The sequence below is a fragment of the Neopsephotus bourkii genome, unplaced genomic scaffold, assembly GCF_033783945.1.
Source record: "Neopsephotus bourkii isolate Nb327-2 ecotype Australia unplaced genomic scaffold, CSIRO-AGI_Nbou_v1 NB_1825, whole genome shotgun sequence".
NCBI lineage: Eukaryota > Metazoa > Chordata > Aves > Psittaciformes > Psittacidae > Neopsephotus > Neopsephotus bourkii.
This window is the reverse complement of record NW_026902298.1, coordinates 8471066-8494677: the sequence shown is the minus strand read 5'-3', so window position 1 is coordinate 8494677 and position 23612 is coordinate 8471066. Positions and strand designations below refer to the sequence as shown.

At 43.6% G+C, this 23612-nt stretch overlaps 1 protein-coding gene across 1 annotated transcript in view; it reads right to left on the bottom strand.

The window, feature by feature from the left end:
• The window catches only part of HSD17B12 (hydroxysteroid 17-beta dehydrogenase 12), a 92499-nt gene that overhangs the window by 25877 nt on the left and 43010 nt on the right, over positions 1 to 23612 (bottom strand). Inside the window, 3 exon segments of the mRNA XM_061343607.1 lie at positions 5939 to 5983; positions 6960 to 7024; positions 11909 to 12019. Coding sequence (XP_061199591.1) covers positions 5939 to 5983; positions 6960 to 7024; positions 11909 to 12019 — 221 coding nt within the window.

Here is a 23612-nt window from a genome sequence, read left to right as displayed (position 1 = left end):
CCTTGTCCTATCACTACAGTCCCTAGTGAAGAGTCCCTCCCCAGCATCCCTATAGGCCCCCTTCAGATACTGGAAGGCTGCTATGACATCTCTATTTCCTAAATTGCCCAAATTTCCCCAAGTTGAATAAAAATCCCAAGTGCTTCCCTGAAAAGTATTTATCACGGCTGCATTTCCCCTTGTTCATGCATACCATGCTCTCAGGCTCAAAGTCAGCAAGGTGCATTACTTTCTCCCTCTGGACCTTCTGAGCAATACTCATGACCACCTTCACAGAACACTTGCTCCTCTTGCAAGTGCTGACAACTCTCCCTCTCTGTTCTAAAGTTATATGATGTACTCAATATGATATGATGTGGTAAGATGTACTAAATCACCATCCCCTCCTTGATTATGTCTTTGAATATAAATGTATATAAGCCTCTTGACTAGACTGGAATACACACACACAGTGATCCCACAAGTCAGTGTTGCTGCTTCCCTCATAATTACGTTCCACTTACTGTGATGCTCTCCAATACACAGCAAATACAGAAGTTCACACAGGGATCTACCAGAGCACAAGCATCTACAATCAGATTTCAGACAAGGTACCTTTACAGATGTGGTATTAGGCTGCCCAAGCCCATCTGAACACTCACCAGAGGAAGAGATGTCATTTCCCACTGTCTTTCAGGATTACTGCTCCCCAGGCTCTTCCTTCTTTCTTTTCTTTTTCCCCATTCAGTTTTATGCAAGGTGTGAGTTTTGTTGTTGGTTTATGGCTTTCTTCCTAAACTCACAGTTTCAGACTTTTAGGTGGAGTTGTTCCCTTGTCCTGCCTGGGATTCACAACCTGGCATAATTCACCTCTCATTGCTCTTCCATTAAGAGGGCAGCTGACACTAGATCCCCCAGTTCAACACAAAGCATTTATGTAACTGAAGTCTCAAGCAAACCTTAAGCATCTCAAATACAGCAATGATAAAAATCCTCAACTTGTAGACCTATTATCCCTTTGTATTTGACAGTATAAAACAGAAACGACCAAGGCAGAGATTAGCACAGACATCAAGGCATGTACACGTATGTAACTTACTCTCCCCCTTCCTCTCTTAATGCCAATTTCCATTCAAAGGCTGGCCTGAAAGCCCCAAATTCACATTCCCCCACAAGATAATAGCTTGCAAACCAATTCAGCTCCTTGCTTAATCAGCCGCTAAGCCAGCACTCCCTCAGCTATTTAGTCCTCCCCATGTTTCAGGAGAACACAGGTTTATGCCCTGCTCCCAATGCAATTAGCATATTGTGATGCTGCAAACAGAAAGAACACACTTGCTGGTCCTTGCATCCTGCTTGGGAAGGAGAAAGAACGGCTCCCTCAAGTATGTTAAACTCTGTGCTCATTACCTACCTATTTTCTCCCACTGGACACCAAGTCCAGCATCTCTGGCATCCAACAATCACATCAAGTTTACTTGGTTACCCAAGGTGAAAGGTCCTACAGCTGGATCAGAGCAATCCCAGGCACAGCTACAGGCTGGGCAGAGAAGAGATTCAGAGCAGCCCAAGAAGGACTTGGGGGTGCTGATCAATGAGAAAATGAACATGAGCCGGCTTCAGTGTGCGCTTGCAGCCCAGAAAGCAACCGTATCCTGGGCTGCATCAAAAGGAGCGTGACCAGCAGTCGAAGGAGGTGATCCTGCCCCTTTACTCTGCTCTCGTGAGACCTCACTTGGAGTATTGTGTGCAGTTCTGGTGTCCTCAACATAAAAAGGACATGGAACTGTTGGAACAAGTCCAGAGGAGGCCACGAGAATGATTAGGGGACTGATACACCTCCTGTATGAAGACAGGCTGAGAAAGTTGGGGCTGTTCAGCCTGGAGAAGAGAAGGCTGCGTGGAGACCCCCGAGCAGCCTTCCAGTATCTGAAGGGGGCCTATAGGGATGCTGGGGATGGACTCTTCATTAGGGACTGTAATGGTAAGACAAGGGGTGGTGGGTTCAAACTGAAACAGGGGAAGTTCAGATTGGATCTAAGGAAGAAGTTCTTTACTGTAAGGGTGGTGAGGCCCTGGAATGGATTGCACAGGGAAGTTGTGAATGCTCCATCCCTGGCAGTGTTCAAGGCCAGGTTGGACAGAGCCTTGGGTGCCATGGTTTAGTGTGAGGTGTCCCTGCCCATGGCAGGGGGTTGGAACTGGATGGTCTTAAGGTCCTTTCCAACCCTAACTATTCTGTGATTCTATGATTCCAAATCAAAGGCTCTAGCATACAAAGGTGAACTGACACAAGATGGAGTTGATACAGAGGAATCATAAATGAAAACTACACAGAGCAACTATAATTTGGGCTCTTCAACACTTCCTGGTTAGTGAAAAACCCCAGGGTTTTTTACTTGGTATTTTATTCAGTGTTAAAAATGTTCAGTTTGTGCCTCAAAATGGGATGAGGATATCAAAAAACGATGATACAAACCCATGTTACCTGCCACTAACAGTCATTAAAGGGAAGTTCTGCTTTTTAAATCCCTCCAGAAGCTTGAGATGAGATTCTGACAGGAAGCATGAAACTTCACATACAACCCTGTCTTCTTCATCATTTATCTGTCACCATAACCCTTGTGTAAGGCTGTATTAAGTCTTAAGCTTTCCTGAGAAAATGCCACAAACAAGACCCAAGGCACCTCTTTTGTATGTTATATGAAGAAAGGAGTAACTCCTGCACTGCACATCACCATGGAAATGTGACATTTCCCACAGAGCTTAAAAAGAACCTACTGTGTTTGAGGGGGCCGGGTGGTCTTTGGTCAGGTTTTTTGGCTAGTATTGTAAAAGATGTGAGATTTCCAATGTGTTTTACATAGCTTGATGTAGCTTTACATGGCTTGATGTAGTTTTACATAGTTTGATGTAGTTTTACGTGGTGTGATGTAGTTTTGCATAGCTTGTCTTCAGGGGTGTACAGGATGCTTTGAAGGCAGATAGCAGTAATGACAACACTTCATGCCAGATTGATTGAGCCCCAAAACTGCAGCACTATGGGGTTCAAGGGTGACCTAACCCAACCCTAAGGACCTGATGGGGCAGGCAGCGTGGAATAAGATTTGGGAAAGAGCTCTGATGGGAAACAAGTTCTCAGATATTAGGGAAGGTTTCACAGTATTAGATCCTTTACAGATGGGAAAAGTATTAACCAGCAGGACCAACTAGGTTGATATTTTATCCTGTGAAGTGAAGATAGGGTCTTATCTCTCAGTGCACCCCTTCTTTTACATGCTGTATATCCCCCTAGGTAATCCAGTGAGCTGCCTAACAAAGGAGATGGGTCAAAAGATGGGGGATGAGCATTACCCTTCAGAAATGCCTACATTTGTGGCAATAAAACATCTCTGCAGAATCAGTCTGTGCTGACTATCTTGACTTTCCAACTTCAAGCCTAAGGAGTGTTTCAGCCAGAACTGAAGAGGAGGTTTTTGATATGTGTACCACAAGAGTTATGCTGTCCCATAGAGGTGTTGCTGATGGCACATGGTGCAGGTTACAGGGGATATCATCACCTGAGGAAGCCTGGTCCAAAAGGCAAGGAAGTAGATGGTAATGCTCCAGTATATCATATATAGTTATTATCATACAGCAGTAGACAGGTTATATGACACCACTAAAGATGACCTGGAGATACTGTAAGCAGAATGAGTACTATGGGCACTAGCAAAACCTGTTCTGCCTCTCCTACTTTCACCTTTTCAGCAGACCTTCATCTCCTTGCTTAAGAATGTGGTACTCTCTTCCATCCCATCATGTTTTTAATCAGGCAATAAGGAAGAGTATCTTTCTCAACACCTGGATAAGAGATGGTATCAGTAAATACTGAGTGAAATATCCACAGCATTATGTCCCCAAAATCTAATTGAGGGGACATACAGACTTCTCCTAAAACTGTTTTTTTCCTACCATGGTTCTCTAGTTCTATAGGTTCTCCTGACAAACTGACTTACAGATGGTACCTCTCTCTAATGTGCTCCTCTCCCCAGAACAATAAGCATCTGGCATGCCTGCTGTTTAATTACACAACAGGCTCTTGCAGGGGGAAACATTTTCAAGCCTGGAAGCTTATGCTCAAGCTCTGATTATACCCAGTAGCAGGCGCTGCTCGTGGTTAAGAAAGAAGTTTTCAAAGAGAAGGAAAAGCACTATTAACACACAGCAAGTAGATCTTGAGGAGGGTTTTACAGTGTGAAGACAGCCACATGCACATTACTGTTGACCACCACTGATCATAAGCACAAGACACAAAACAGCAGTAGTTTGTTCAGGAAACCAATATAATCTGGCTGCATCTCTGCATCTGCTTTAACTGAGTTAAAGCAGACCTCAACTATTATTGGGGCCTATAGGGATGCTGGGGATGGACTCTTCATTAGGGACTGTAGTGGTAGGACAAGGGGTAATGGGTTAAAACTTAAACAGGGGAAGTTGGGATTGGATATAAGGAAGAAGTTCTTTCCTGTTAGGGTGGTGAGGCACTGAAATGGGTTGCCCGGGGAAGCTGTGAATGCTCCATCCCTGGCAGTGTTTAAGGCCAGGTTGGACAGAGCCTTGGGTGTCACGGTTTAGTGTGAGGCGTCCCTGCCCATGGCAGGGGGGTTGGAACTGGATGATCTTGAGGTCCTTTCCAACCCAAACTATTCTATGATTCTATGATTATTCTAGCTTTGGAAATACACCTTCAAGCAGTTCACCTATAACTTTTCTATTCTAACAAGATGCTCCCAGGAAGAATGATGCCCCACATCACTCAATCACTGAATAGTGCACTCCCTCTGCTGGCACAGCACAGATGTCACACCTCAGCAGAAGCACTGATGACACTCATCTCTAACCAAGTGATCTGTGCATAACACTTCAGATTTACACCCGGGGTAGCTCTGTTAACATTACAAAGAGCCTGCTAAGTGACTTCCATAACAGAAAACACTAACGATCCCATTCAGTCACACAGTGGTTGCGCTTTCACTGTTTGCCTGTGTTTTAATAATCCTACAGCAGCATTGTTTTAATGGGTCCTGTTCCTCCTCACATGGAACCATCACATAGCTTAGACTCCTCACATGCACCATACTAGATGAATTTAGTACTTGACCTAATCAGAACAGCTGCAGGCAAGTCAAATCTTCCAAGCCAGCTTTAAAACATCTAATATTTTGACTTTGAGGCAAAAGGTTAACCCTTATCTAATGGAAACACAAGTTTTGTTATGCATAAGAAGAGAAAGTGATGGTTTAACAGTGAATAATCACAAGGAGTTTCTTCAGAACTCACTGATAATGCTCTAATTGACTCCCAGTGTCATGTAAGCAGCTGCTATTCCCTCTGGCCCTTTCAGTTGGAAACACTATGATGAAAATCGGAGGTTCTGAATGGGTCTCATGTTAATAAACAAGAGAACAGCCATATGTTTTAGCCTGAAGTCAGGCTGATTTCTCATCAGCAACAACTTCAGGTTTAATGCTACAAAGGGAAGGTAACTTCACTTCAGAAGTTAATGCACACCTTTGTGGACTCGGTTTCCCTTCCTGTTCCTGTATTTCACAGAAGATATTTAAGTGCCTTCTCATTGCAATGTTCAAAAACCTGAGCTGTGCAGAAAGAAACACCCCCCAAAACCACAGATACAGGGGGAGAAGAATGAATGGTTTACAAGGCATGAAGAAGCATTAAGTGTTGTTTTGTGCATACCTTGCTCTTCCAAATAGCTAAGGGGTATCTTTGCAACTAATTCTATTTCACACGACCAGAACAGTCTGATAGGACAGCCATAACCTCTGGGTTACTCTAAGACAAAACCTGATTCTGTGGTCCAACAGGCAAAAGTAATTGCCACAGACAAATGGATGTTAATTGTTAAGTGGTTTTGAATGAAGACATCAGGGACAAGTGTGGGTGATGGGGCACTTACCTTACAAACAGACAGGATGTTAATGTTGGTCATTTGGTCGATTGTCTGCAAGAAAACAAAGGCTGGGTTTTATTTCAAGTTAGTTGTTTGGTATTTACACACTTAAACCTTACACTTACACATCCACCTTTACTCATTGCCTTCCCGCTTAACTATTGGGAACAGTGATGGACTTTCAAAGCACAGTCTGGGAATTGCCCTTGGTCAAGTTTTATCTCTGATTAGTGACTCATCCGAATAAAGAACAAGGCAGATGTATCACACTGACACTGTATTTTCTATCATTTTTTGCAATATTTATGAACTCTAATAAATTCTGCTGGTTTAGACACATTCATAAATTAATGTCTGTATTTCGCTCTGCGTTTCACAATATTGTTTGAGACTTAAAGTTTATTCATCAGGTAAAAAAATAGAATTTGGGGATTTATTCTTTCTGTTATCATGAAGCTTATTTTTAGGCAACTGAAAACCCAGATGCACTTATCAACACTTAAGCAGGAAACACAAACCCACAGTGGATACAATGAGCTACAAGGGTTTTGGAAACAAAGCCATCCACCAGTGAACTCATAATCAGTTTTCAATGTACCCAACGCAATCAAGGTTGTCCCCACATCACAAACTGATGTGGTCGTATTTAAGTTTCACAACAGTGTTCCATTCATGAAGCTGCTTGCTTTCTTTCCCTTCAGTCACTTAAGAACCCCAGCTCCAGCTAAGGCAGCTTGTGAACAACAGCCAGATGAGACCACAGACAGGAGCGGAATTGAGCTGCTGACCCCAGAGCATCTTTCTGAAGCAGGAATACAAAATGAAGAAGAATACATAAAACCACAAAACCCGAGACTGCCATCATCTGATTTGTTGCCTTATGTAAATCTCAGCTTTTGGGACCCTTCGTTGTAATGAGAAGGCCTTGCTATGTGACTTCCTTAACCAAACCTGAATACCTTTGCCATATCTGTTAAGCATTAGTGCAAACTATGAGAACATCCCGAAGTACCACAAAAGCATTTACCTTGTCCAGGTCTGGAACATCCAGAAAATATTCAGGATAAGCATAGGAGATTCCCACGTTGTTAACTGAAACAAAAGAATGAATTAGATGCATGGGACACCATCAGCTTTCGCAGGCTTTGATGAGTAACAGTTTTCAACAACACTCTTAAAATGGTGCATTTAAAACATTCTGACCCCTACAGCAAGTTTCCTTCAGTGTAAGAATACACACAGAGAATACAGGAGTGACTACACAAGCCATTTTAAACGTGTAAGTGTGAATTCTCTGGTTGTTTAAAAGCTGGCACATGTAGCACATCATACCCGTCCTCCACATTCCACAGTGCAAGGGAAGAACAAGTCCTTGCTTAGAAATGTCAGCACACAACATGAGTGTAGAGCGACACTGCTGCACCACAGTGTTGAGACCCTGCTGAAAGGGAGCCTCCACCCAAAGCAAAGCTGTTAGTGCCAGGCAGGGCATTGAGTGGAACTGGTTAATATCTCTTTTATTGATAGATAAATGAATGGCATGGGTTGAAGGGACCTTAAAGCTCATCCAGTTCCAACCCCTGCCACGGGCAGGGACACCTTCCACTAGAGCAGGCTGCTCCAAGCCAATGTGTTCAACCTGGCCTTGAGCACTGCCGGGGATGGGGCAGCCACAGCTCCTCTGGGTACCAGCGCCTCAGCACCCTAACAGGGAAGAGCTTCTGCCTAAGAGCTCATCTCAGTGTCCCCTCTGGCAGGTTAAATCCATTCCCCTTGGCCTGTCCCTACAGGCCCTTGTCCCAAGCCCCTCTCCAGGTTTCCTGCAGCCCCTTCAGGCACTGGAGCTGCTCTAAGGTCTCCCCTTCAGGAGCCTTCCTCTCCTCCAGGCTGACCCAGCCCAGCTCTCCCAGCCCGGCTCCATGGCAGATGAAGTCAAAGACGCTACCGCAGAGCGGCCGCAAGGTGGCAGCAGGAGCCCGGGCGGCGGCCGCTTCCCTCCTCCCCGGTCCCTCCAGGTCCGTCCATCCATACCCCGCCGCGGCCAGGGCCGCCTTTAAAGGGGCTTAAGACCCGCCTCTGCTGTGCCCTATGGTCAGGGGCTCCTTACACAGATGCACCGCATCCCTCTGTCCTCCCTGCCGCCACCCCACATCTGCAAAGCCTTTTCCCCCCTTTGCAGCATACAAAATGAGCCGAGGGAACGTATTAATTACTTAAACCTCTTGATTTCCCAGCAAGGTTTCATTCTCAGACGTGAAACCAATGCCCATGCTCAAATCTCAACGCAAGCAGGGGAAAACTTCTAACGCCGATAGCAAACGGCGCGGCTCCGCAGCCTCAAACTTCACAGAGCACATTGATATGGAGACATGCATACACACACCAAAGGGGAAAAAGAAAGCCAGCAAATGGGATCTCCGTTTCCCAAGTACCCGTTGTTCATCTTACGCAAGTGAATCGTGTGACATTTGGTTGCTGTGGCAACATTTTACATTTATATAGTGCCTCACACCCTAGAGAATCCCCAAGCGCTGGCTGTGTGTGCTCAATGCGCACTGTCCACCTCCAGGGCAGGAGTCTGCAGGGCAAGAATCACCATCAAAAGGCACTGATGCCTTTAAAAGTATATATAACTATAACCCCTACACCTGTGCTAAAAGCCATCCTTTCAGCATCCAACCTCGGAGGCATTTAAGCATCAATAGGGATGCAGGAAACACACAGCAGAGGTTCTGAAGCGCACAAACTTCATTCAGAGATTCCCTCAGATGACAGCTCTTTCGGCAGGGATCTGTGTGTATTTATGGAAAGCTCTAGCTCATTAGTCATGGTTATGTTTGAAATCTTTAACTTCCAGATAACCTTTAAAAAACAGGGGAGTTGAGGAGGGGAACAGGGAGCTGGCAAATTCCCAGCAGACGTTTGCTATATTTAGGGGGAAAGTTCTAAAAAGGAAGAAGATCCAACCTCGCTATTGCTGGAACCAGATTTGTTTTCTTTCTTTTCATCCTGAAATAAGCTATTTTTCAGTCTCTGGGAAAGGATTTTGGCTCTGAAACGTGGAATAACAAGGGACTAACCTTGGGTATTCTCTCCAAATATAGATTTGTGCTAGAGTCTCACACCAAATTCACACCCCTCACTGCAGACTGGGTCTCAGATACTTATATCCCCTTCCATCTCCAGCACTTTCTACCAGCTCCTACTTTGCTGCAGTTTGGAACCAAACATTTGAATACATTCATTTTCAGCTGGTACAGGTGTATTTTACCTCCAGAAACATGCAGAACGAGAGGGTCCAGCTCAAACTCCTTTGGAGAATCACAGCTATTTAGGAACAGCAAAAGGAAGATTTCCCACCTCTGCTTGTTTAACATATTGCTGTAGCTAGCACATGTTCGAAGTCACTGACAGACGCTGTTTTGAACACACAGCAAAACATTATGCAAACTCTTTTAGCCTTCCTACGTGGGTGAGAAGAAGCTTCCAAATAAGAAGTTTACAAGGATTTCAATCTGGAAGTACTTTAGTTAGACTTGGTGCAACTATAGAATCAGAAGCACGATCTCAAGCTGTGTACGTGGAGACTCCCATCTCTCCAAGTATAAGGTTAAGGAATAATCAGCATTGATCTCTAAGAACTAGGCTGTGCTACCAATGCTCCCCATAGCTACAGCTTCAGATGAGACCTGAAAAGAAGGAAATATACTGGAACCTGAGAACTCATCCCTTATGGCTGCTCTCATTTAAACCCATGTTTTCCCTCACACTAACACAGATCAGCAAAAGCTCTATTCCAGATTGCAATAAATACTACAGAACTCAAAATATAAGGCATTAAAGCATGAAATGAATTGCCATAAAAAGATTAAGATACGGTCTTTCTGGAGTAGCCATCATCTGTGTTGGAAAATCAGACTGGCAAGGGGTTTCTACCCATACAGCTACAGATGGGGGAAAGCAAGGAAACCTTCGTATCATGAAAAAGTGATGATACTAAAACTGTTATTAGTTAGAAGAGAGATTTCTGTAAACCTGCACTGGCAGTGGCTGCATGACAAACAGCCGAGGAGCTCAGCTAGAGAATACACAACTCTGGAGCATTTAGTTGCTATTTTTACCATGGTTTTAGTCAAGATGCTCACGCAAATCAAAGCAAGAACCAGGCTCTGTTTGAGGAACACGCTTGTTTTCCTGTAATAAGCATACACAGAAACTGAGTTGCAGTCACTGCTTCAGTGCCCATTTTGAGGTAGACTATAGTCAGATTTTCACAACTTGTACACCTCCATAACCTTAACCAAACCTAAGAAATAAGGACCCTTCCAGTGTGTGGTTTGTACATCACACTGCAGAAGGGTTGTACATCACACTGCACCAGGTTTGTACATCACACTGTAAAAGGTTTTTGCTGGTGTTTCAAGACATTTAAGTGTTAAGACTGTTCTGCAGCAATTGCTACGTGACAGGCAGCCTGCAAGCCCTCCGTTCCCCAAGTTGATTTTGATGGGATGGATTAGAGCAGATGTTAATTTTCATCTTCAAAGTTTCTTTGGAACTTATTTCCTTCAAAAACAAGAAACGAGGCATCCACAGCGCTGTCACAACTCCCCTTTACATTAAACACATCGTTGGCAGTTGCAGTTACGCAAATGGATTTGAGGTTTTGGAGCAATTAAATACTGGATGTCACGAGTTGTATGTACTCCGATCTGTCAGAAGCATTAGGGAGGATTCTGGGCTTTATCCTTTAGTCTTGTTTTTTAAGTTGAGTTTTTATATGCATTATTTTTGGGGCATTATTTGCAGACATCGTATGACAAGGCTAATCTATTAGCAATGAAGTTCATGTAGCATATTATGTGTATAACAGGTATATATGTGTATAACATATAGTATGTATCTGTATAACAAACTTAGCTTGAAACATGCCCTTCCCAAATCTTCGTTCACGAAGTCAAGCCATGATGATGATGATGTGTATAACATATAGTATGTATCTGTATAACAAACTTAGCTTGAAACATAGTTCTTAAAGAAACATTTCTAGCTCTAATTGCTATGCTTCCAGTCAGTGAAATGAGTTTTGTAGTGAGAAGTACTTTATATGATCACACATACCAGTAGACGTCTGAGACATATGACTTTATAAAAGCTCAAGCCTTACATTTAACCATCTCAGGTTCTCATTCCCACATTGAGTAGCCATAGAAATACAGGATATGTACAGGGATACCTGCTTCTACAGAAAGAAGCAGAAAACTGATAATCAACTGCCTTTATCCCTCTTTTCAGAAGACAATCAGGTAACTGCTGCTATGTTTAAACTCCCTTTAGCTTGTGACAAACACCTTGAAATCACCTCAGTTCTACATTCAACAAAGCACCTGGATGGATCACCTTGTCTTTTCAAGGACTACCACATCACTACTACACTCCTGCAACATCACACACCATACTCTGGCATACTGCACTGTTATCAGCGAACAGGAACTGCAGCTTACCAACGTACCAGAACATGCTTAAAACTTTTGAAGCAGGAGCCAGTTACTTGATGCTATATTGCAGTGATTAAATTTCAACAGCTCTATAATTAAAAGTTAATGGTTCTCCCACAGGGCTCTACTGCTATGCTAAATCTAAGTATCTGGAGCTTGCTTAGGTTCTAAGACAGCATTAGGTCAAGTCACACACTGCACGCTGCCATAAGCTAAAGAGCCTTTAGCAATCAGAACAACACACTGAAAACATTCAATAAACATCACAAGTCCCACACAGGCACACATGCAAACATAATCTCATGTAGTGCATCAACAGGAAACTAAAACACATACAGAGCATGCAGCAACACAGTTTTAGTCAGGCAAATACTAGCTTTTGTGGATTGGTTTCCATAAACTTCAATATGGGAAGAAGTTAATAGACATGTCAAGACAAAACACCACTATGAAAGCTTTAGACAGCTCAGATACAAACCTAAAACACCAATCTCCAGGCCTTCCAATCCTGCTTTGATTCGAGTGTAAGTATCTTCTGTCTCTCCAAAGTCTGCCACAATGACTTTCGTTTCCACTTGGTACTTCTCCCCTAGAAAACACAAGTCGTTAAAAACCGAAGTTTGAAGTCACTGAATTACCATTCAGATATTGAGACATCCATTATTACGTTCTGACAAAACATTTGAAGTAGCCAATATCACACATTTTCACCTCTGTAATGGGAATCACTGAGTTCTAACATAACCCGCACAAGAAGTTTGGGGCATTCAGCTGCTTCTGGGTGAGACCATGAATTCCCACATGATTCAGCACACTCTGTTTGTAAGGTATGATGAAGATGGCAAGGAAACAAATGACACAGGTTTGCACAGAACCAAAGGGGCAGACATCTGAATGTGCACATACACGAGTGCTCAAGTACAACTTGACAAGGAAACTTTCCCCAACTTAAGCCAAATGAGTTGCTTCAGACCAAGCAAAATAGCTCTTTCATTGCCCTCCCTTTCCATTCTCACTTTTGGTGTCATCAAACTTCCTGAATATTTAGTATTTTGAACATAAATCAAAAAGGAAACATGTGGGTGAACAAGAGCACAAGAACTTCGAGTTTAATCACATTCCAAAACTGTTCTGATATGCTGTCATCTCCAACCTTAGCAGAACAGGAAAAGTACACGTCGCCAACTACAGTTTGAAATAGAAGAAAGCAAGTATTAAAAATACTTCATATAAAAAGCACTTCTGCTTCCATCAAAGCTAAATTAATGACACAATTAAAACCATTACGACGTCCTCTCAGACGTCAAAAGAGCTGAAGAGTAGCTTAACATCACAGCACCTCTTCTGCTGCGCCTAACTCCTGCCCTAGCAATTCCTTAAGGCACCTGCGTACAGCTCGAGAAGGATTTCGCAGCACTTTGCCCCCAGAGCCATTCATAAAAGCAGTGCCATGTTAAAGGAAAAGAATCATTCACAAAAACCAGATTAGAAGCAGCCAGATTCCCATGATGCTCCCTCCCATTCAAGGGAAAGCCGCAACTCCCATGCTCCTGCCGTCCATTCATGCAGAATCATGAATCCACTGAACTCCAGCGCTGGTTTGCTGGCTGCCTCCCCTCCCCCTGCACCATATCCCTATAATGGCAGATGGAATTCTTTCTCCTCCTTTTCCCCCTCCTCACCCTCAACCTCTTCATCTCTCCTGAGCAGCTGCATTGTTTGAAAATCCCTCGAGACATGTTGCTATGTCAAATGACGACGTAAATAGCATTAAGCCCCTACTGCAGCAGCAGCCTTGTGATCGCGTCACAAGAAAATCAAGTTCCACGTTGGGGGGGCTAGGAACAGTCTATTTTTGAACACAGCTGGTCTAATATTTAGCATACACACTGGAGTACTTACGGGACACGGAATTAAAGGCGGCGTTAGAGGCACATCTAATACACGCCAAGTGGATCGGACGGGCAAAGCCCAAGTCATCTTCGCTTCTACATACGTGCCGTTTTTAACTGGTTTGTGGGGCTGCAGCTGTCTTCACTGCTGCTCAGATGCTTCACGAAATGGGAGTTGTTTAAAGGACACAAACACCACTGCCACGAATCTGCTCAGTTGGCCCTTTTATACTAACCACTCTTCTTTAGGATTGTTACCGATGTGTCTTTGGAGCCTTCTGAAATCACTACAGGGGCACTGAGAGGATGAGGTAAGAAAAATCTGAAGACCTAATATTATAAATAGGAAAAAAAAATAGTAAGTCATAGAATCATAGAATGGTTTGGGTTGGAAAGAACCTTAAGATCATCCAGTTCCAACCCCCTGCCATGGCCAGGGACACCTCACACTAAACCATGTCACCCAAGGCTCTGTCCAACCTGGCCTTGAACACCGCCAGGGATGGAGCATTCACAGCTTCCCTGGGCAACCCATTCCAGTGCCTCACCACCCTAACAGTAAAGAACTCCTTCCTTATATCCAGTCTAAACTTCCCCTGTTTCAGTTTTAACCCGTTACCCCTTATCCTATCATTACAGTCCTTAACAAAGAGTCCCTCCCCAGCATCCTTCAGACACTGGAAGGCTGCTCTGAGGTCTCCACACAGGCTTCTCTTCTCCAGGCTGAACAGCCCCAACTTTCTCAGCCTAAATCCTAAGTCCTCACATCACTGTTCATAGAAGACCCCTCGTTGAGCCTTTAGAAAACTAGCAAAGAGCCATTACATTTACAGGAGTTAAGCAATACAACTATAAAAAGACCAAACACCCTTTGTGGATGCAGGGCGGGTAGTACAGTGTTTAAGAGCACATGAAGTGTAGAAGACTCCCTGCTGGTATGGTCAGAGGACACAGTCTTTGTGTAGTTGCTCACTGCAAACATGCAAGACTGCCTTGCCCCAGCAGATGTTGCCTGCTGACCAAACTCTCCATTCCCACTTCACACCAGTGTTCAGGTATCTTGTGCTGGAAACAGATGATCTTTAAGGTCCTTTCCAACCCAAACCATTCTATCATTCTGCATACGCTGTGCTGTCCCAGAACCTGCAATAGGTGGGATGGTCCGCTACATCAGAGAACAGGCTAACAGATACACCTGATAAATGGTTCCATGTCAAATGACAATGCAAAAAGACTTACGGCACTTCTGCATAAGGTTGTCCTAGTAGTCAGTACAAGCTGCAGAGAAGAGATGTGATCTGCACTGTATAAACAATGGAAAAGGGAATTTCCTTGCTCTTAAGAAGGATTAAAATGTTCTCAAGCAGATGGGCTAGAAGACAGTGTAGCGCGCATCCTTGTTTTATCTTCCCCAAAGACTCTGAGATATAGTGTAATGGGGAAGGAAGCAAGCAGGTTATGTCATAATCCAGGACATCTAACAGTGACTGGGCTCCTGCTGTCCAAGAAGGGAAAGCCTTCAACTCCTCAATGGAGCTTTCAGCTCAAATACCAGGAGGTACCTGACAGTCAAAGAGAGCCTAAGATAGGTTTTGAGCCAACTTCTGCAGTCAGCAGCTAGAGGATCTGAAAGAGCTGATGTTATCTGCCAGTGTCCAGCATTCTTTATGATATATTATAAAGTGGAACTGGTACTTCAAAAGCTGCTTAGCAGGGGACTGAATATTACACCACCACTTGATCAATAGTTGTGGGGATCAAATAGTACTCCACGGACTGAATATTACATCACCACTTGATCAATAGTTGTGGGGATCAAATAGTACTCCACGGACTGAATATTACACCACCACTTGATCAATAGTTGTGGGGATCAAATAGTACACCACCCTGTCACCAACAGTTGTGAGGACTGAGTATTACACTGCAACATTATCTATAGTTGTGCAGCAATCAGTCATCATCTACCCATAAGGTCTCAAGGATAAGAAAGGAGGTTCAGCTGACCTTCACATTTCTCAACAGTGACACATCAGTGTTTTAATCATCTCATTTACTAAAAATATCAGGTGAGCACAGTATTGACCCTAAAAATAAGTTTTAAACTAAACTTGCACATGTCATAGAATCACGGAATGGTTTGAATTAGAAAGGACCTTAAGCTCATCCAGTTCCAACCCATGGCAACTATGGGCAGGGACATCTCACACTAGACCATGTTGCCCAAGACTCCCATCCCACCTGGCCTTGAACACTGCCAGGGATGGGGTATTTACCACTTCTTCGTCAGGCTCTGTATGACTTCTGGTCACTTAGCAAGAGACCAACTATGCACAACGGTACCCTGGTGATCTAATAAAAGCAGAAATGATCTTGTGCAACCACACCATCATTTGACAAATAAGTTGCTGACCACGAACAAAGCCTCAACAAAGCATCTGTGGGAAGGATGAACAAACCAGAGTCATCCTGGTGATAGAGCAGAATAGTACAAATGTCCAGCTAGCAAGCCACGAACACAGTCAGACTGCAGAGGCGGAGGCATGCCCCAGACCAACACCTATATAAAAACAGTTGTCATGCAAACAAAGGCAGTATAAGAATAATACATTAGAAAGGGAACATAATATAACTGAACAAAGTGCCACTTTTTGTGTAGGCGGTAAAGAATAACTGATGTGTCAAGTTCAGGATGCTTATTAAAAGGATACTCGTGTAGTCATACATGATTTAAGTAATCAGTAGATCACAAGAAGAGTATCTACTCTTACACAGATGTGACATTAGCTTTTACTTACAAATGCAAGAACAAAGGCTGCTAAAGAGCATGTTAAACCTAAGAGGCCCAGAGGAGAACCCCAGTTCTACCTTAGGATGGAAAAGGTACCTCCAGGTGCCAAATGAAGTTAGTCTGCAGTCGGTAACATCACAAGTAAATGATGCTGCTGCACTGGAGAGGGGAAAGAGGGGAGTAATACTCAAGGAAGACAAACTGGTAGGGGTGGAAGCCATGTACTTCAGCAAGCAGGTAGTCATGGAGCAGGCACAACTGAGGCACTAGAGAACCGAGACAGAGAGGTAGATCATACATATAACCAACTAGGAGCAAAAGAGAAGTACAGGATAGGATGTTCACACTGTAAGCAGGTACTGGGAAAGTCCATTAAAAACCTCTTGCTAGAACTGAGGCATCTCATGGCTTTATATTCAAAGTCTCGTATCAATATCACCAACACAGTGATGTGGTATAAAACAACTGCTTGTGAAAACTTAAAAGAAGTCTCACTTGGTTTTTAGCTTCAGGATGGCCAGAGATATGCAAGCAAAGCAGTAGAAAAACAGCTCACCATTCTTCATCATACATGAGGGGAAAGATGGCTTTAAGTAAGGAGATTCAACTACATCCACAAATAAATGTCATCTCTCCAGTACCACTGCAGCAGCAAAACTCACCCTAAGCCAGTACCCAGTCTCCAGAAAGAGAATTTGTAACCTTTGAATAAAGGGTAAGAAGCTGAGAGATGAAAGCAAAGCAAGAAAACCTCCTGCTTTTTAGTACTGCATCTATGCAGGGCAGAGATGAAGAAGAATTTAAGACTACAGAGTGACTGCAGATAGATCTACAAAGCCTTTGGGGTTTCTTAAGGGAGAGACATCCATTTTGGGAGTGTATCCAATTTGGGACTTTCAGAGTTCACAGAAGCAGCACAGCAAGTGTCGTGCATGGATGGAACCCATACAGTACTTTCAGACTGGTAATAGTGGACTCTTACTACACACTGATATTATTCATCATATAGAAGCAGATTAAAGTCAGCTGCGTATAACAAGAGCTAGCTTTTTCTGATCATTTTGTAGGGACATAAGAATGCAAGGAATGAGCTTTGCCTTTCAGCAGAACAGAGACCAACTGCTAGTTACAGTTCTAAGTTACTCAATGAAGTCCAAGATATTAGAAAGACATGTAAAACAAGATGCAGCCCCCCCCCATCAGTCCCAGGGAAATACAGAACTACAAGAGGAGTGTATGGACACTTATGAGCAAAGAGAGCAGAAACTCCAGACAACCTGCACTGTTCTTCAGGAATCAGATCCCAGTAGCACAGGAAAGATGTGCTCTGGAGTCTTCTGCATGTTGCTTCAGTTATTAAGTCCACAGACAAACTAATTGCCATTTGTGTAGCTGGTATCAGCCCTTGTCCCAAATGATGGCTCTTGTGTCTCGTTTCTCTGATAGAGAAAACACGACCAAGGCCTGGAAAGCAGCACAGAAGATAAAGGAGGGTCAGTGCTGAACTTCAATCCAGGGGGATGCTGCACAGCAAACACCCCATGAGAAGATGAGCAGATAGGCAGCAACAGGTAACAGTAGGATTTTAACTATGATCCATCAGTTACAGACACTCCTATAAAACTCTGAAGCAGAGCACTGGTAACCTAAGGAATAACAGAAGCTGCAGTAAATTGTAGCTAAAAGAAAGCTCTGTTTGTATCTGGAAAAAGAATTCTCCAGGTAGAAATGCTATACTCTAGCAGTGTGTATAGCATCATGCAATGCCTGCATCCAATCTAACAGAACTTGCTATGTTCCAACACAACTCTAAAAGCAAATACGTATGCACATTTGATCAGGCACTAACAAACAGGTTCACATCCCTTTTATTCAACTCCACGTGCGACACTGCCAGGGAACTCCTTTCACACTGCACTGGTTGCACGTGTAATTTCATAGCTACAGCTTCCTTAAGAGTAATGAATATTCTAAACACCTAATTACATAGAAGTATAGAATGGGTAAAAAATGCCAGATCTTATTGGAAGTGTTACAGCTCTGTTAAACAGCTTTAAGTTTCAATATACACACACATACACAAGCCAATTCCTCACTTCTCAAAGACAACACAGCAGAAGATGGATCTCTAAGTGAAAGCCCAAAACCCCTTGAGCCACAGGCATCACTTAAGTTTTTAATGTGTATTAGCAGTTCTGTTACTATAAAACATAGGAAGAAAACACACTTTATTAATACTTGCCTGCATTTTCTCCTCCCTGACTCCAATTAACGTCAAAATATATCACAGCTTCTAAGACACATGCACCAAGTCAGAACACTCTTAGCAACATGCAGGATCAGTCAATAAGCCCGTTCACCCAAATACTATGCTCAGCATTGTAAGAATTCCTAAATTGAGCCTGTCCTAATTGCAAAGATAACTAAAAAAAAAACCCCACAAAATCAAGCAGGCTGGAAAACCAGCTGCAGGGGCTGATAGCCAGGGGGGCTGCACAGTCAAGCCACTGCAGTGCTTCCAAATGTCACAGAACCATGGAATGGTTTGGGTTGGAAGGGACCTTAAAGCTCATCCAGTTCCAATCCCCTGCCATGGGCAGGGACATCTTCCACTAGAGCAGCTTGCTCCAAGCCCCTGTGTCCAACCTGGCCCTGAACACTGCCAGGGATGGGGCAGCCACAGCTTCTCTGGGCACCCTGTCAGTGTTACTTCAGGTAGCAAGGGGAGCACAGCTTTGATGCTCACCATACATCCCCTGGCTCCAGTATGCCACAATGGAGCTTGTCACAAGACACCAACACAGAATCAACCAGGTTGGAAAAGACCTTTAAGACCATCAAGTCCAACCCTAACACGGGACCTGCATGAGGACAGTCACAAGTCCTGCTTATGAAGGACATTGTTTTGCCCTTGTGTGGTTCTGCTCATCGCTATCTCCATACATCCAATGAGGCTGAGCTGGGTAAAGAGTGTCATAGGATGCAATCCCAAGATGTTTCAGAGTGAAGTGCCACTTGAGGAGTGGAAAGGTTAGTACTGTGGGACAGGCATCATCTCAAGCTCCCGTTCCATGCCTCCTCTTTCCCTGACACTGTTTTCAACCCCCTCCAAGGCTTTTTCTGATAGTCATTGGTGGCACTGTTTTTTACACAGCATGAAGAAAGCTATTTCAATTTACTAACTCGTTTTAGGAAGAGCATATAGCCTATTTCCAGTACTTCATGTAACATTTAGTTTTCCTCATGTTCTTATTATTCCTTGACTGTGACAATGCACACACTATGTACACACATGTAAACATGAATTATTCATCACTATTTACAAATAAAAGTCTAAAATCTCCAGGTTTATCATTATTAGAACAGTAATTAAAAAAAAAAAACAACAAAAAAACTAACTTTTTCCTTTATTTTTTTTCCCCAGATTTAAGTTCAGCAGAGTGAGTTCCACAATGACCAGAATTCCTTAACAGGGATTAAAGAGTCACTTGCAGAGACTGAAACAGATCATAGCATGGATTAACAAAAACATCGTGCCCTTACTCTAAAGCAAGCATTGAAGCATCTCTAGATTGATGAAAACAAATTTAACAAGTAAAATGAGCTTCTAGGCTAACTCAACATCATTTCTTATGTCCCCTATAATTTCATCTGCGTTCAGCATCCCCTGATAAGCATTTACTGCAGTCAAAAGACAGACACTTAAAAGCACAGTTTTCAGGGTCCTCCACAATGCTACTAAGGAAAAACACACTTTATTAGTCCGGATCTAATGCACAAAGTAGTCCAGGACCCAGTTCAGCATTGGAAGTGTTGCTCATGCTCAAGGAGTTACACAGCAAGCACACTTTATCTATTAGCTACACCATCTTCACAATGGCTCATTTTTCATCATCGTGCTTTTTTTTTGCCCCTAAATAATTTGTTCTGGAAAACAGAACAACTGAGATTGCTCTCTCTATGAGGAGCTTCTAACTAACATTATTTGCCTCACCACAACGTATTCCTGAAGAAACCATAAAAGCGATTATCACAATTTCCTCAGCAGAGCCGTCCATTGGGGATTTTGAGAGCTTTGACAGATAAAAAGGGTTTGGTGTAATGGAACTCAACCTGCTAAAAAAGTGACAAGAGACTAAAATACACACTCACAGAATGAAGCTGTAGAAGGACAGCGCTGTTTGTATCATCCAGTCCTCGTGCCAGAGACTGCTCCCTGTAGAGCCTCTTAAAAGGCCCAGTTTTAAGTCTCTCTGCTATAAAGCTTCCACCAACTGCCTTAAACCAGATTTGCAAAACAGACTTTCACTCAGTGAAAACAACCCAACGCTCATTTTTCCATGTAATATTCAGGTTATATTACACTCAAAGTGATAAGCAATATATTGCAGCTTTTGTGTTAACAGAAGGTGTTTAATGGCCCAGGGACTAGCACAAGGGCCCTTGGTTTCGGCATCCACTAAAGTTTATGCTATAAATAGAACCCTAGAACGTTTGGGGTTGGAAGGGACCTTAAAGTTCATCCAGCTCCAGCCCCCTGCCATGGGCTGGGACACCTTGCACTAGAGCAGCTTGCTCCAAGCCCCTGTGTCCAACCTGGCCTTGAACACTGTCAGGGATGGGGCAGCCACAGCTTCTCTGGACAGCAAAGAAAGGCCGTAAATTCCTGTGTATTAAGGGAAATGCAACCTATTCCCCCAGGCAACGACTGCCAGGCAGATGCAGTGACCCTGAATGCCTGCAGGAATGACTAATTCCTGGTTCTTCACTCTGGGTTCCAATACCGAGTAAGTCCTCTGCCCCACTGATCCAATTAGCTAGTGTGTAAACCATTAAGACTTAAGACACCATTAGGTCCCAGAGGTAGCCCTAAACCTATAGACACAATATACATAGTATGTGAGGAGTGGAAAATGCTACTTCTGCTGTAGTTTACATTCACAAAAGAAAACTCAAAGCACCTCATTCACGTTTAAATCACCATTACGCATCCCTTCTCCTGGTCTTCATGTGGTTTACACACTATTAACACAACAAATACTGCACAGAAGCACTCTGGCAGTGAGGTTCACAGCAAGCAAGCTTCCAATGCTTTCTGGAAGAGGCTAACTCGGTCTTGCTAGGTGTGAAATAGCACCTTCTGCTAAGAACTTGCCAGATCACTTACTGCTATGTGTAACCTGCAACACCAACTGCTAGACGTCCTTAAGCTGGTTTCATCCTTCAAATCAGCTATGACAACGTGGCCTGTTCTGCTGTATGCTGACAGCTGATCTGTAAACAAAGTCCTTTTGCATGGATGTCACTAGTTACCTGCAGAAGTTATCCTGAAAGGTGAAGTAGTCCTAGGACTGCATCCTGGAGCTTTCAGGGCCTCTGTCATGTATTTCTCCCTAAGGAGTCTGCTCAGTTTCTTCAAGTTAATCCAAACAAAGTTATGCTGAGAAAACGCAAGAGAAGATGATAAAAGAGAGGGAGTAAGGGGCGGAGCAGGGGGGAACAAACCACAGAAGCAGGTCCAGAGGAACATCACAAAGATGCTGTGATGGCTGAAGCACCTCTACTACGAAGACAGGCTGAGAGAGCTGGGCTGGGTCAGCCTGGAAAAGAGAAAGCTCCTGAAGGGGAGACCTTAGAGTAGCTCCAGTGCCTAAAGGGGCTGCAGGAAACCTGGAGAGGGGCTTGGGACAAGGGCCTGTAGGGACAGGACAAGGGGAATGGCTTGAACCTGCCAGAGGGGAGACTGAGATGAGCTCTTAGGCAGAAGCTCTTCCCTGTGAGGGTGCTGAGGCAGTGGTGCCCGGAGAAGCTGTGGCTGCCCCATCCCTGGCAGTGTTCAAGGCCAGGTTGGACACAGGGGCTTGGAGCAAGCTGCTCTAGTGGAAGGTGTCCCTGCCCATGGCAGGGGTTGGAGCTGGATGACCTTTAAGGTCCTTCCAACACAAACTATTCCATGATTCTATGATTGATTTACTGAGAAATTAATATGTACTCAGATGTATTCAACTTAAACCCTCCATCAGATCTCTACAGCGTCTGAGAACTGCTCCTGTAGTAAGCGGCCAACACCATTCTAGGCAAAACCACAGGAGCTTTCCTCACTTCATCCAAGAAGAACTTCCTTCAGAGATGAAAACCAAGAGCTCGTTCCAAATCAAAGACCCTGATGCTGCAACTTCCTGTGAAAGGTGACTTCAGTGCATCAAAACAAGGCGAAAATGTTTGAAAGCATTTTGTCAAGTGTAAGAAATGCAGGGGAATTTCAAGTATGTCGAGCGGGCTCAGGTGACAGAAGGCTGCAAACCCATTAATTTACCTTGAAATAGATCACAAAAGGTCAAAATAACTGCTGGATTCTGTTGGTCTTTGAGTTAAGCTCAAGCAAGTGAACCTTGTCATTTCTGTACAAGAGAAGTAGGAAGATGATGTCCCCTTCCTCACCAAGTCTGTCTGCATTTCAACCCCTCTGTTAAGTGCAAGTACTCTTACCTGCCAGCTCCAAGAAGTGACAAGGATTTAACCAGGGTGCAGGAGCGAGGAATCACAAATGACAGGGCAGAGATTAAGGGGCAAAGAGGTGCAAGGTAGGTGCAGCGGGGACAGATTTACCATGGGGGGCACTGGCCATTTGTAGCAGTAGGTCATAGGAACAACTAAGGCACAAGCAGAGTGTTCAGCACCAGGTCAGCTTCAGAATGCTCCCTGCTATGTTGTTACCAAGAAAGCAGAAGTAAAAGCTTCCTGCCTAGGAAACGGAGAAGGAACATTTCTGGGGTTGGCACCATATCCCATTCCTTTCTTGTACTCACAAATCACACCAGAGTAGTGAGAACACCATAGATCCCAAGTCTAAACATGACAGCTGGAGTAGGGCAAGATGAAACTACCAGGACCAAGCAACTCAGGAACACTGCAGTGAGCTCAGGAAACTATTGGAAGTAATCTGCTACACAGATGTAACTCCAAACCCCTGTATTTTCTTACACATAGCAGACTCAAAGTTCTGGACACTAGTTCCTGAACAGTATTATAGGCTTAAAAGACAATGTATTCCACTTAAATTACCATTTGTGACAATACATTGGAAAGAAATCAGGGATTTTTTCAGTCCAAACAATTTCTTAGGGGCTAATATTATCACCTGGGTGTATGTAATACTAACAAATACTGGCAACCACAAACTTTAAAGCAGAAAATGGGAATTTAGTTTAAAAAAAAAATAAAGTTTGGAATTATACAGTAAGTGATGACAGAATTAAAATCTCCCTTTTTGTATTTGTATGCACTTACCTGCAAGTAAGTAGATACTTACACTTGCAAGTAGGAATGCTGTTTAGCTACAACTAACCTAAGCAGTAGCTAAGCACGTGCACAGCTCATGCACAACTCCATGACCGGTCTTGTGAAGCCACCAGCTAAGAACGTGTACAAATACCAAATTCTATTGACAATTTCCCTACAGGCAAACTCTCTTTAAAGCTTTTCCCCTGCTTGACTGG